We start from the raw sequence: 15,381 nt of genomic DNA, 5'->3' as shown, positions 1-15,381 counted from the left end.
ATGAAAAGTATATTATTAAATTTATATCTAACGTGGTAAACTGGCAAGATCGTTAACATGCCGGGCAAAATGCTTTCTGGTATTTCATACATTTTCGTATTAAGTTCAGATTCCACTGTGGTCAGCTTTGCCTTTCATCATTTTGGGTTCAATAAGATAAGCACTTATCTTATTACTTGTTTCTTCACTGCCCACAAGGGGCTAAACACGGACAGGCAAAGTGATTAAGTTGAATTACATCGACCCCAGTGCGTAACTGGTACTTAATTTATCAACCCCAAAAGGATGAAAGGCTAAGCCAACCTTGGTGGAATTTGAACTCAGAACATAAAGACAGACGAAATACCTATTTCTTTACTACCCACAAGGGGCTAAACACAGAGAGGACAAACAAGGACAGACAAACGGATTAAGTTGATTACATTGACCAAGTGCATAACAGGTACTTAATTTATCGACCCTCAAGGGATGAAAGGCAAAGTCGACCTCGGCGGAATTTGAACTCAGAACATAGCGGCAGACGAAATACGGCTATGCATTTCGCCTGGCGTGCTAACGATTCTGCCAGCTTGCCACCTTATACTACTACTAACACCATCACCACTACTACCACCACCACCACCACCACCACTACTACTACTACTACATTTTTAAGTATTGTAATTTCACTCTGTATTTTATTTTTTATTTTTTCCAGGCCCTGGATATTTGGGCTATGGGTGTGACACTTCATTGTTTTGTTTATGGTCAAGTGAGTATCGTTTATTTTTATCAATCATAATCATCATCATTATCGTTATCATTGTCATTCTCTTCTCCTCCTCCTCCTCCTCCTCCTTTCACTTCTCCTCCTCCTGACCCACTCACTACCCCTGTTCCATATTGGTACAGGTTGGACCAGTTGCCCCTTACTGGGTCAATTCTTGTTTGGCATCTCTGCCCCTTTAGAAGAGTCAGGAACCTCATTTCACTCACATCATTATCATCATCATTTAGCATCCGTTTTCCATGCTAGCATGGGTCGGACGGTAAATTTTAGGAAGTACACCCACACGATTTTCGTGGGGGTGAAATTTCCGTGGGTTCCACCTCACCCCACCCATTTTTCTGAACCAAAAAATGGTTCATGGTATATTAGAAGACCACTGTAATTTATTCAGCGAAAAAAAAAAAATTCCAATGATTCAGGGATTGGGGTGGCCAGTTTCCCACCCATCCCTTTTTTGAAACAAAAATAAAAGGTTGCAGCACATTAGAAGGTCAGGGTACTTGATTCCATGCAAAAAAATCCAAGTTTTTCCTTTTTTTTCTTAGTGAAAATCATACAGGTGTACTTCCCAAAATTGACCGTTAAGCTGTCAAATCTATAGAATCCTCTCCACTCTAAGCTGTTTCTGTCTTCACTAACCAATTCAAAGCATGTACTGGGCACCAACATTAGTGAGGTTACTGTACCTTCAGCAAGACTAAACAGTTCTCCACCTTGCATTGTCTCTATTCATTCACCAATCATTTCATCTCAGCACTCACACATGTGGGTTTGCATTATTTTCAGCAAGATAAGAATCTCTTCTTCTCAAAGGTGTCTCCATTAATACACCCACCACTTTACAGAATGTACTTTCTTAATCTCTCACTCTTCCTCAATCTTTCACTCTCACTCAATTTCGCATCTTGCTCATGCTATCACTCATTCTCACTCACTCATTTTCTCACTCTCACTCCAGCTCAATCTCTAACTCTCACTCACAATCTCTCACTCAATCTCTCACTCACACTCAATCTCTCACCTCAACTTAGCATCTTAACTCTCACTCACTCTCTCACCCTCACTCAATCTCACACTCATACCAGTCTCACACTCAAGCACATACTCAATGTCTCACTCTTCCTAAATCTGTCACTCTCATTCAATTTTGCACTCTTACTCATACTATCACTAATTTTTACTCACTCATTTTTTCACTCTCACTCAATCTCCCACTCTCACTCAATTTCTAACACTCAATCAATGTCTCACCCATACTCAATCTCTCACACTCTCAATCCCACACTCATACTAGTCTCACACTCAAACACATACCCAATCTCTCACTTGCACTCAGTCTTTCATTCACACTCAGTCTCTCACTCTCACTCACTCTCTCTCTCTCTACAGTGTCCATTCCATGATGAATATATTCTCCTCCTCCATAAGAAGATTCTCAGAGATCCAGTAATTTTCCCAGATGAGTAAGTCACACAGAGTTATTGCCCTTTGATGTGTGTGTGTGTGAATGCATGTAAGCATATACTCTTTACTCTTTTACTTGTTTCAGTCATTTGACTGCGGCCATTCTGGAGCACCGCCTTTAGTCGAGCAAATCGACCCTGGGACTTATTCTTTGTAAGCCCAGTACTTATTCTATCGGTCTCTTTTGCCGAACCGCTAAGTGACGGGAACGTAAACACACCAGCATCGGTTGTCAAGCAATGCTAGGGGGACAAACACAGACACACAAACACACACACGCATATATATATATATATATATACATATATACGACAGGCTTCTTTCAGTTTCCGTCTACCAAATCCACTGACAAGGCATTGGTCGGCCCGGGGCTATAGCAGAAGACACTTGCCCAAGATTCCACGCAGTGGGACTGAACCCGGAACCATGTGGTTGGTTAGCAAGCTACTTACCACACAGCCACGGGACATTGATGCCTGAAAGTGGTAGGGTGGTGGTGGTTGTGGATAGGGTGTGTACTACTACATCTGTCTTGTTCACCTCCAGCTACAGAAATTCTTGTCAATACACTCTGTTTGTCTGCCAGAGAGCAGATTGTTTGAAACCAGTGCCATAATACACGACAATTCGCTGGCCACAAGCATTTCTGACCTTCATTTTTGACAAGAACGACAATACTATAGCTGCTATTTCTGCAGTCCTATTAAACATTTTGTTCCTGATAAGAAACAATCACTTTATTATGACCTGGGTATCTTGGTGGATCCTTCCTTTTCGCCTTCGGCCCAGTGCGTCCATGCTGCCAACAAAGCACGCGGAGTTCTGTTTTTGATTCGACAGTCATTCGGAATGCTCACAGCAGCCATATTCCTACCACTCTATGTCGCGCTGGTGAGACCCATATTGGAGTACGGGATTCAAGCCTCTTCTCCTTATCTCCTCAAAGACGTACAGCATCTCGAAAGAGTCCAGAAGCTGGCTACCTGCATGGTTCTTGGTCTCAAGAAAGGCTGAAGACGCTCAACCTTTATTCTCTAGAAAAACGCCGCCGCCGTGGTGATCTCATTCTCGCTCACATCATAAGCAGAAAGTGTAACCTCTCGAAAGAGCTGTTCTTCACTCCTGCTCCAGAGCTTAGGCTGCGGGGTCACTCCGAAAAGCTCTATACTCTTTACTCTTTTACTCTTTTACTTGTTTCAGTCATTTGACTGCGGCCATGCTGGAGCACCACCTTAAATTGAGCAAATCGACCCCGGACTTATTCTTTGTAAGCCCAGTACTTATTCTATCGGTCTCTTTTGCCGAACCGCTAAGTGACAGGGACGTAAACACACCAGCATCAGTTGTCAAGCAATGCTAGGGGGACAAACACAGACACACGCACACACACATATATATATATATATATACATATATACGACAGGCTTCTTTCAGTTTCCGTCTACCAAATCCACTCACAAGGCATTGGTTGGCCCGGGGCTATAGCAGAAGACACTTGCCCAAGATGCCACGCAGTGGGACTGAACCCGGAACCATGTGGTTGGTAAACAAGCTACTTACCACACAGCCACTCCTGTTCCTATCTGTGACGATTTCATCTCAATCGAAGGAGAGGGGCTTTCTCCGTCCGGGTTGCGGATCCGTGGAATAAGCTGCCGGACGAGATAGTGAAGATGCCGACGACCGCTTGGTTCAAAGTCTCTCTTGACCAGAAATGGCCTGAACTCTTTGCATGAACACCCTCCCTGTACATAACTCCATTTCCCCCTACATGGCTTTGCTTTTTGCTTTTTGAGCCAAAAAATTAACTTAAACTTAAACTTATTGATATATTTATATGTAATTACTAACAAACATTTCTCTTTCTTTTCTGCTCTGAACTTTTTCACCACCAACACCAACAACAACAACAAATTCTAGGCCAGAAATTGATGATGACTTAAAAGGACTCATCCTACGAATGCTGGACAAAAACCCTGAAACCCGTATCACATTACCTGAAATTAAGGTAAGATATTGTTCTCTGGTCCTCATTTGTCTACTGTTTTTGTTTAATTTCTGATATTCAGAAACACACTATGACTGTTAACTTCATTTATCTTCTCTCTATATATAAACGGCAAAATGTCTGTCTGTGTGTGTCCCCATTATACAAATCCGCAATTTTTCAGTTAGAGGGCTTGCACTTTCTATGGTCATTCAAAACCGTCCAAGGGTGGTTGTGCACATCTTTACATTTCCCCAGTCATCCAACAAATCTCTATATATATAAATGGCAAAATCTCTGCGTGTATGTCCTTTATACAAATCCACAATTTTTCAGTTAGAGGGCTCGCACTTTCTATGGTCATTCAAAACCGTCCAAGGGTGGTTGTGCACATCTTTACATTTCCCCAGTCATCCAACAAATCTCTATATATATAAATGGCAAAATCTCTGCGTGTATGTCCTTTATACAAATCCACAATTTTTCAGTTAGAGGGCTTGCACTTTCTATGGTCATTCAAAACCATCCAAGGGTGGTCGTGCACATCTTTACATTTCTCCAGTCACCCCGTAAAGCCATTAAAAAATCAATAGAAGTGACATTTTTGTGAATTTTCTATCCATTTCTCTATCCATACAATATCTGATCCATTTCCAGATCCATCCGTGGGTAACTAAAGATGGTACTGAACCATTGCCAAGTGAAGAGGAGAACTGCGTGTTAATAACCGTGACAGAAGAGGAAGTTGAAAACGTAGTGAAACACGTTCCACGTTTGGAAACCTTGGTAAGGTATTTCTATCTTGTGGTTGATGAGAGGCGTTCCATCCTTGGCCATCTTGTTTTTTATTCAGACCTAATGTATCAAGAACTAAATTTTTTTGTGTTCTGTGCCGGTTTTTGTTGTTGTTGTTGCTGTTGCTGTTGAGTGAAGCGATCTTCGTCCCCAGTGGGAGAAGTCCGAAACGTGGTCCTTTGCTATTCATAAGACCCGCAGAAGAGAAAGCAGGTCAACCCCCGACACCGAGAGCATCGACGGATGGATGAATGTGCATCCAGGCTCAGCGATTGCGTAGGAAGTCGGGGACAAGAAACAGGAAGAAAGAGTGAGAGAAAGCTGGGGCGAAAGAGTACAACAGGGGTCGCCATCACCCCCTGCCGGAGCCTCGTGGAGCTTTAGGTGTTTTTCCTCAATAAACACACACAACGCCCGGTCTGGGAATCGAAACCATGATCCTCCGACTGCGAGTCTGCCGCCCTAACCATTGGGCCATTGCGCCTCCACATTCTGTTGCTGTTGAGCGTAGCAGTCTTCGTCCGTAGTGGGAGAAGTCCGAAACGTGGTCCTTTGCTATTCGTAAGACCCGCAGAAGAGACAGCAGGTCAGCCCCCGACACCGAGAGCATCGACGGATGGATGAATGCGCATCCAGGCTCAGCGGTTGCGTAGGAAGTTGGGGACAAGAAACAGGAAGAAAGAGTGAGAAAAAGTTGGGGCGAAAGAGTACAACAGGGGTCGCCATCACCCCCTGCTGGAGCCTCATGGAGCTTTAGGTGTTTTCGCTCAATAAACACACACAACGCCCGGTCTGGGAATCGAAACCGCGATCTTCTGACCGCGAGTCCACTGCCCTAACCACTGGGCCATTGCGCCTTCACTGTTGTTGCTGTTGGTTAGCTCCTACCCTTGTCAACCTTAATCTAACTGACCCATGGTCAAAGGCATTCCAGCCATGATCAACCTGTCGTTTTTTTTTTTTCGGGCATAGTTTACCTAGGACTATAATATCTAATGTGCTCTTCTTAATTGTAGCTGCTGTTTAGCCCCAGGTCAGTCCTGATCCAGCAGACCTATGATCAAACACACTTCCGTTATGGCCACCCTGTCTTCATGTGCAGTGCTGGTAATTAACACATGGGGTTAATGAATTAGATAATTAATCAATTGATTTTTGCAAGATTTTTTTTTAAATCTCAAAAACCTCACCACCACCATCATCACCATCATCATCACCATCATCACCATCATCACCATCATCACCATCATCATCACCATCATCATCACCATCATCACCATCATCATCACCATCATCATCATCACCATCACCTTCATCATCATCACCATCATCATCACCATCATCATCACCATCATCACCATCATCACTATCATCATCACCATCATCATCACCATCATCATCACCATCATCATCATCACCATCACCTTCATCATCACCATCATCATCATCATCATCACCATCATCACCATCATCATCACCATCATCATCACCATCATCACCATCATCACCACCACCACCACCACCACCACCATCATCATCATCACCATCATCATCATCACCATCATCACCATCATCATCACCATCATCATCACCATCATCATCATCATCATCAACACCATCATCATCATCACCATCATCATCACCATCATCATCACCATCATCACCATCATCATCATCATCAACACCATCATCATCATCATCACCATCATCACCATCATCATCACCATCATCACCATCATCATCATCATCATCATCATCACCATCATCATCACCATCATCACCATCATCATCATCATCAACACCATCATCATCACCATCATCATCATCACCATCATCATCATCACCATCATCATCATCATCATCATCACCATCATCATCATCACCATCATCATCATCACCATCATCACCATCATCATCACCATCATCATCATCACCATCATCATCATCACCATCATCACCATCATCATCACCATCATCATCACCATCATCACCATCATCATCACCATCATCATCACCATCATCATCACCATCATCATCACCATCATCACCATCATCACCACCACCATCATCACCATCATCATCATCATCATCATCAGCAGCAGCAGCAGCAGCAACATCAACACCATCAGCAGCAGCAACACTGCTTGAGCTAATGAGGGTAATTGTACATTGTCACTCTCACTGCTAGAAATAACAAGCAAATTCCCAGCCTTCACATTATTTTCCCTTCCAAATATTCATTTTATTTTTATATATTTGTTTTTTTTATTTTCCTCCTTCTCCTCTCTTTCTCTCTCCCCACTTCCTCTCCCCTTTCTTCCCTCCCAATCCTTCCTCTCCATCCCCCACCGTCTCTCCCCGTGTCTGTCCCCACTCTCCCCTATATATATCCCCTCCCTGTCTCCCTCACTCTCCATGCCCTCTTCTCCACCACCACCACTCTTCTCCCCACCCTCTTACCCCCTGTCCCCAGCCCCTCCACATTTCTCCTTCACTCTCCCTCTTCCCACCCTCTTACCCCCTGTCCCCAGCCTCTACACCTTTTCCTTTCATTCTCCCTCTTTCCCTCTCCCCACCCTCTTACCCCCTGTCCCCAGCCCCTACACTTTTCTCCTTCACTCTCCCTCTTCCCACCCTTCTTACCCCCTGTCCCCAGCCTCTACACCTTTTCCTTTCATTCTCCCTTTTTCCCTCTTCCCACCCTCTTACCCCCTGTGCCCAGCCTCTACACCTTTTCCCTTCACTCTGCCTCTTACCCCTTGTCCCCAGCCTCTACACCTTTCTCCTTCACTCTCCATCTTCCCACCCCTTCACCTATTCCCCTTTCATCTCCCACTTCTCCCCCCCCCTTGCTCTCTCTCTCTCTCCTCCCCCCCCCCTTCTCCAACCCTCACCACCTCGTTGTTCTTTTTCTCCTCCATGTCTTTGTCTTTCAGATTTTGGTCAAAAGCATTCTAAGGCAAAAGTCCTTCCGAAACCCGTACAGGTACCACCACCACCACCACCGCCATTATCGCGGAGACCTAAAAATTAACGGCCGTTCCCACTCGGCGCCGGAATCATTCCTCAGTCTCTTCCGCAGGTTTGTAGAAAGCGTTAGAAAAGAGCATCCTCACCCCCACGGTGTGCTCTGCCCGACGAAATGCGGCAGCTGCACCATGTGGCGCCGTCTGTGTTGTGTGCTACATGGCATGCGCTATATGTGTGTGTGTGTATGTCTTATTGCAATACATGTGTGCCACATGGGCCAGGGGAGTTGTGTTGCTGCCCCCATGGTCCTTGCTACATGATCAGCTCGCCGCAGTAGATATAGATAGATAGACAGATAGATAGATTGATAGATAGATGTATAGACAAATAGACTTTCTGTGTTTGCTGCACGTCTGGTGGTGTAGAATTTACAGCTTATTTCTTAAAGCATATGTATATATATGTATGTATATAAATCAATAAATGGGTGGGGTTGTGATGACTGCACGTGGAGAAATGATAGGAGAGGAAAAATTATAAAAAGGTAGAATGCTAAATTGAAGGTAAATTTTAATAAAAATGGGTGTATGGAAAATTTTTTAAATTAAAAAAATATTAACTCTAACCGGCTTTCATCGCAAAGCAAATTTTCAAGATTTGAAAGGGGAAAAGAAATTTTTCTTTTTAAATTGAGGAAGGGGGAAAAAAGAAATTTACAGTGTTTTTTTTAAAAAAATGATAATAATAAAGTAAAGTATAGAAGCCATCTTATGGCTAACCACATTGCGGAGGGGGTGTTACTGTAGCGACGATCTCTTGGGGCTATAAAGCTACAGTAACACCCCCTCCCCAATGTGGTTAGCCATGATAAGATGGCTTCTATACTTTACATTATCGAGCGATTACTGTTTCAATCTCATTCTGAGATTTAATAATGCTTACTGTTCGTTTTTCGACATCAGTGGCAGATGCCATTAGAAAAACTTATATCTGTTTGCAAAGCAGCCTTCACTTTCATCGCGACCTGGTGGTTACCGCCCGTTGACAAGGGACAACAATCCCGAAACTAGTTCGAGCGTATCACTCAGGCTTGCGAGGAAGGGATGGCCTCCCTTTGCAAATACTCCAAAGGCACTGATATTGTGTCTAAAGCCAGCTAGAGACGACAATCTCTTGGGGCTATAAAGCTACAGTAACACCCCCTCCCCAATGTGGTTAGCCATGATAAGATGGCTTCTATACTTTACATTATCGAGCGATTACTGTTTCAATCTCATTCTGAGATTTAATTATGCTGATAATAATAAACATATACAAAAAATAATAATAATAATAATAAACATATACAAAAAATTTTAAAATAAGTATACTTATTTTTTAATTTTTGTATATCAGTGCGAGACCTGGGTATTTACATGAGTGATGATGCAACCTTTCATGTGCATGTTGCTAAATTGGCAATGAAATGCAGGCGGCTGACCGAATGGAATCTTAGAACCTTCAGAACAAGAGACCAGGAAACCATGATGGTCCTCTGGAGGACACTTGTCCTAAGCCACTTTGACTATTGCTCTCAGCTATGGTCACCATCCAGTGTCAAGTTAACCACAGAACTTGAGGCGATCCAACGAAGCTACACGAAGAAGATAGCCTCTGTGCAGCATATAAGCTACTGGGAAAGACTCAAGAGATTGAGACTCTATTCCTTAGAGCGTAGGCGAGAAAGATATGCCATAATATACATCTGGAAGATCCTGGAAGGACTTGTCCCAAACTTTGGCATCGAGAGTTACACAAATGCCAGAACTGGGCGCCACTGTGTGGTGCCAAGGACTCCAGATTTGCCATCAAGATGTAGGACAAGATACTGTGATAGCCTGGGCTTCCGAGGCCCACAGCTCTTCAATATCCTCCCAAAGAACCTGAGAGACCTGCATGGGGTGGATGCAGATGTCTTTAAAATGAAACTGGATCTCTTCCTGTCAGGAGTCCCAGATGAACCAACTTCACGACAGGAGGTGCAGATGAGGGCAGCTGCATCGAACTCTCTCATGCACCAAATGGCAATTACTAAAAAGCATTCATGAAGTAAAATCATGTAGCAACACTAAATGGCGGTGCCCCAGCATGGCCACAGCTTGTGAGCTGAAACTAGATAAATAAAAAAAAAATTAAAAAATATGTTTATCATTATCATTTTTTTGATAAAAACACTGTAAATTTCTTTTTTCCCCTTTCCTCAATTTAAAAAAAATTTCTTTTCCCCTTTCAAATCTTGAAAATTTGCATTGCGATGAAAACCCCGGTTTGAGTGATTATTTTTTAAATTTTCCATACAGCCATTTTTATTAAAATTTACCTTCAATTTAGCATTCTGCCTTTTTATAATTTTTCCTCTCCTGTATGTGTATATATATATATATAATATATATATATATATATTATAGTTTTCTATAGCTTTCCATGTAGCTTGTAGTTGTGCCTTGGTAGAAATATGTAACTTAACTAATGTGTGTATGTATATATATGTGTGTGTGTATATATATATATATATATGTATATATATGTGTATAATGGATATATATATTTTATATAAAATACATATATATATAATATATATATATATACATATATAGGTATACAGGGTGATTCAAAAGTCACCATACCTAGGAAAAATTTATTTTTTTGCTATGTATGGTGACTTTGAATCACCCTGTATACCTATATATATATACATACACAAACACACACACATATATATATGTATGTATGTATGTATGTACATATGCTAGCTGAGTATCCTGCCTTGCTGGGTAATTTTCACAATAGAATGCTTTGACAGACTTTTGGAATATCACACTCACTTAAGTTGGATTTTCTCAATTTTGATGTGGATTTTTTTCAAATTTATCTTTCCACTACACCCTTGCAAATGATGTGGGGGGTAGGAGATTTTCACAAAAGAAAAACTTTTGAAAATTTATGAATCCCCCATTATGGACCGATTTTGTCCAATTTTTTTCTTTTTTTTTTTGCATTGTACACTTATAAGTTGAAGGCGCATGGCTCAGTGGTTAGAGCGTCGAGCTTACGATCGTGAGGTTGTGAGCTCGAATCCTGGACCGGGCTGCGTGTTGTGTTCTTGAGCAAGACGTTTTATTTCACGTTGCTCCAGTTCACTCAGCTGTAGAAATGAGTTGCGACGTCACTGGTGCCAAGCTGTATCGGCCCCTTTGCTTTTCCCATGGATAACATCAGTGGTTTGGAGAGGGGAGGCCGTTATGAATGGGTGACTGCTGGCCTTCCATAAAAAAACAACCTTGCCCAGACTTGTGCCTCAGAGGGTAACTTTCTAGGTGCAAGCCCATGGTCAGTGTCTGACCGAAGGGGGTCTCACACACACACACACACACACACACTTATAAACAATGGGAAGTGCCAATTCAGTAAAACTAAAAATTTTTTGAAAATTTATGAATTTTTTTCAACCTCTCCCTTCCCACTTAATACCAATTTTGGCCAATTTAAAAAAAATTTTCTCCTGCACTACATGCACTTAAAAACGATGGGAGAAACCTTGAAATTTTTCCAAAAAACAAAAAGTTTTGAAAATGACAATCAACATCGCAAACCCCACTTCTTTTATTTTCAAATAGAAAATGAAATGTAATTTAAAAGCAATAGTGAAATCTTTTTAAATCTTTTCATTCACTCCGTCCCTTTATAAACCCTAATATTTCAGCTTTTTCTCCAGGACAGTTCAAATCAGCAATTTATTTCTGTTCATAATTTTGAAACAATTTTCAGGTGGAAAGACGTGATTTAAGGGAGACTTAGCTGTTGTTTCTAGTACACCCCACGACCACCTGTTACTTTGCTCGTTTCTTTGTCCCCCTGACCCCTGACGTGTATTGCTGTTTTCCAATATTTTTCTTTCTATAAAACACATTTTCTGGAATGATGGTGCCATGGTCCATCTCTGGTATGTAAGCAGCATCCAAAAAAATTTGAACTTTAAATTTTTTATTCCCTATCCAACATCGAGCAATTCTGCATGTGTGTGTGTCTGTGTGTGTGTGTGTCAGTGTGTATGTGTGTATGTGTGTCTGTGTGTGTGTGTCTGTGTGTGTGTCTGTGTGTGTGTGTATATGTGTGTGGTGGTCTGTGTGTCTGTGTGTGTGTGATGTGTGTCTGTGTGTGTGTGTCTGTGTGTGTGGTGTCTGTGTGTATGGTGTGTTGTGTGTGTGTGTGTGTGTGTGTGTCTGTGTCTGGTGTATGTGTGTGTGTCTGTGTATGTGTGTGGTGTCTGTGTGTTGTGTGTGTCTGGGTTGTGTGTCTGTGTGTGTGTGTCTTGTGTGTGTGTGTGTATGTGTGTCTGTGTGTATGTGTATCTGTGTGTATGTGTGTATGTGTGTATGTGTGTCTCTGTGTGTCTGTGTGTAGTGTGTCTGTGTGTGTCTGTGTGTATGTGTGTCTGTGGGAGATGTGGTCTGTGTGTCTGTGTGTGTATGTGTGTGTGTGTGTATGTGTGGTCTGTGTGTCTGTGTTGTATGTGACGGTCTGTGTGTATGTGTGTCTGTGTATGTGTGTCTGTGTGTATGTGTCTGTGTGTGTGTGTCTGTGTGTCTGTGTGTGTGTCTGTGTGTATGTGTGTGTGTCTGTGTGTATGTGTGTCTGTGTGTATGTGTGTCTGTGTGTGTGTGTCTGTGTGTGTGTGTGTGTCTGTGTGTATGTGTGTCTGTGTGTGTGTGTGTGTGTGTGTGTGTGTGTCTGTGTGTGTATTTGTGTCTGTGTGTGTAAGAAAAAACATATTTACTACCAGAGACCTCTTGAGGCAAGTGAAAAACAAGATCAAAATCGAAGTCGACCAACATCAATGGAAATCGTAGCTGTGATACCAGTGCCGGTGGCACATAAGAGAACCATCCGAACGTGGCCATTGCCAGCGCCGCCTCGACTGCCTCCGTGCTGGTGGCATGTAAAAATCACCATCCAATTGTGGCCGTTTGCCAGCCCCGTCTGGCCTCTGTGCCGGTGGCACATAAAAAGCACCATCCCATCGTGGGCATTGCCAGCCCCGTCTGGCCTCCATGCCAGTGGCACATAAAAAGCACCATCCGATCGTGGCCATTGCCAGCCCCGTCTGGCCTCTGTGCCGGTGGCACGTAAAAAGCACCATCTGATCGTGGCCGTTCGCCAGCCTCGTCTGACACCTGTGCCGGTGGCATGTAAAAAGCACCCACTACACTCACGGAGTGGTTGGCATTAGGAAGGGCATCCAGCCATTGAAACATTGCCAGATCAGACTGGGCCTGGTGCAGCCTTCTGGCTTCCCAGACCCCGGTCAAACCGTCCAACCCATGCTAACATGGAAAGCAGATGCTAAATGATGATGACGATGATAAGTATGCTATTAAAATAAATTATCATTTATGTACCTTTTTTTAAATCACTTTATTACCCTAATAAAATTGCCTTGTTGTTGTTTGTTCCTTCTTGAGCCATTCCTGGCTCATAAGGGCCGGGTTCCCAGAAAGAGGGAGAGAAAGTTGTGGCGAAAGAGTCAGCAGAGGTTCGCCATTATCTTCTGCCGGAGCCGCATGGAGCTTAGGTGTTTCGCTCATAAACACACACATTGCCCGGTCTGAGATTCGAACCCGCGATCCCTCGACCACGAGTCTGCTGCTCTAACCACTAGGCCATGTGCCTCCACTAAATGTTCCTTCTTGAGCCATGCCAGGCTCACAAGGGCCAGTTTCTTGGCATATAGTTTCCCCTCCTGGACAGGACGCTGGTCTATCACAGGTGAGCTGCAAGATGCAGGAGGAAAGAGTGAGAGAAAGTTGTGGCAAAAGAGTCAGCAGAAGTTTCGCCATTACCTTCTGTCGGAGCTGCGTGGAGCTTAGGTGTTTCGCTCATAAACACACACATTGCCCGGTCTGAAATTCGAACCCGCGATCCCTCGACCGCGAGTCTGCTGCTCTAACCACTAGGCCATGTGCCTCCATGAGCTGAAAGTAGAGAGAGAAAAAAAATAAGGATTACGTTTGACAGAGTAATCTGAGTGTTAATTAATGGGTTAATTCATTCTTCTTTTCTTTCTTTCTTTTCTTTTTATAGGAAGACGTCCGCAGATTCAGTTATTGGCGGAACTCTTAGTGAAGACAGCTAGATGGATGCCACTGGACACAGTGGGACAGAGAGAAAGAGAGGGGTGTGTACTGTGAGGAGTGGTGGTGGCGGTAGTGGTGTTGGTGGTGGACAAGGAGAAAAGGTTATGGGAGACAGCAACTTTTCAGTCGTGTCTTGTGGCGGGGCATGGCATCAGATTGGCTGAGGTTTTAGATCAGAGGTTCTCAACATGGGTGGTACCACTCCGCCTCCCTGCAAGGTGATGCTGGTGATATTGAAGGGAATGTTAAGCTTTAGGGGTCAGCCGGATAACATAATTGACATACTAAATTTTACCTATAGTAGTAAATATATTATACTTGTTAAAGTTAGTAATGGTTGTTGAAATAAAATAAGAAATAAGTAGTGTGCTGCTGCTGCTAGCAGGTCAAGCAACTTTGTAGAGGTAGACTCTGCCCTGTTGCTTGACATAATATAGAAAATTTGGTGAGATCTCATCAGGCACAAGGATGTCATTAATTTGCAATGTATAAAGTATATTTACACCTTTTGTCTTTTCAGTTGTGATACTTCACCTGCTATTTAGCTGGACACTACTTGAAAGTGGGACGCAACAAAAAAAGACAGAGAGAGAGAGAGAGGGTGTGGTGGAGGGGGAGAATCATATGAAAATGTCTGATGTCAAATAAGTCAGCATTTGTTCAGTAGTGTCAAATAGGCAGCATCAAACTTTTCATACTCAGCTCTTCCTTTCTTTTTTTTTTTTACATTTTTTTCTGGAGTTTGATAAAATAAAAGAATTCCCCCTCCACTCCACCACCACCAACACCACAACCTCCCACCCCGTCCCCCCAGTTGAGGAAGATGGTTGGGTGGGCAGAATTGTTTGAGCGCTAGACAGACAAAAACAGGCGTTATGGTTTTGTTGTGAGCCTTCACACTGAGTTCACGCCACCACCACCCACCACCACTACCACCATTACTACAACCACTACTACAACCACCACTGCTGCTACTGTTACAGTTACTACAACCACAAGAACTGCTGTTGCGATCACCACCACTACCACACAACTACTACAGTTGCTGCTACACCTCATGCTGTGACCACTACAACAACTACTGCTGCTGAAACTACAACTACTACTACTACTACTACTACTACTACTATAACTGCTGCAATCACGACTACCACCTCTGTTACTACTGCTGATGCAACAGCTTGTCAAGCGACAATAGCGACCAAAACTGACCACCACTACCA

General features: G+C 43.1%; 1 protein-coding gene across 1 annotated transcript in view; it reads left to right on the top strand.

Annotated features, from left to right (window-relative positions):
- LOC115227061 (calcium/calmodulin-dependent protein kinase kinase 2-like) overlaps window positions 1-15,381 on the top strand; it is a 29,324-nt gene that overhangs the window by 13,715 nt on the left and 228 nt on the right. The window contains exons 10-14 of the mRNA XM_029797992.2: window positions 698-751; window positions 2,159-2,232; window positions 4,154-4,241; window positions 4,878-5,006; window positions 14,106-15,381. The exon at window positions 14,106-15,381 is cut by the window's right edge and continues 228 nt beyond it. Coding sequence (XP_029653852.2) covers window positions 698-751; window positions 2,159-2,232; window positions 4,154-4,241; window positions 4,878-5,006; window positions 14,106-14,144 — 384 coding nt within the window. The 3' untranslated portion in view covers window positions 14,145-15,381. The remainder of the gene's footprint in view (window positions 1-697; window positions 752-2,158; window positions 2,233-4,153; window positions 4,242-4,877; window positions 5,007-14,105) is intronic.

The sequence above is a fragment of the Octopus sinensis genome, unplaced genomic scaffold, assembly GCF_006345805.1.
Source record: "Octopus sinensis unplaced genomic scaffold, ASM634580v1 Contig01442, whole genome shotgun sequence".
Taxonomy (NCBI): domain Eukaryota; kingdom Metazoa; phylum Mollusca; class Cephalopoda; order Octopoda; family Octopodidae; genus Octopus; species Octopus sinensis.
Note: the sequence above shows the minus strand (reverse complement) of the source record. Positions and strands in the feature narration are given on the sequence as shown.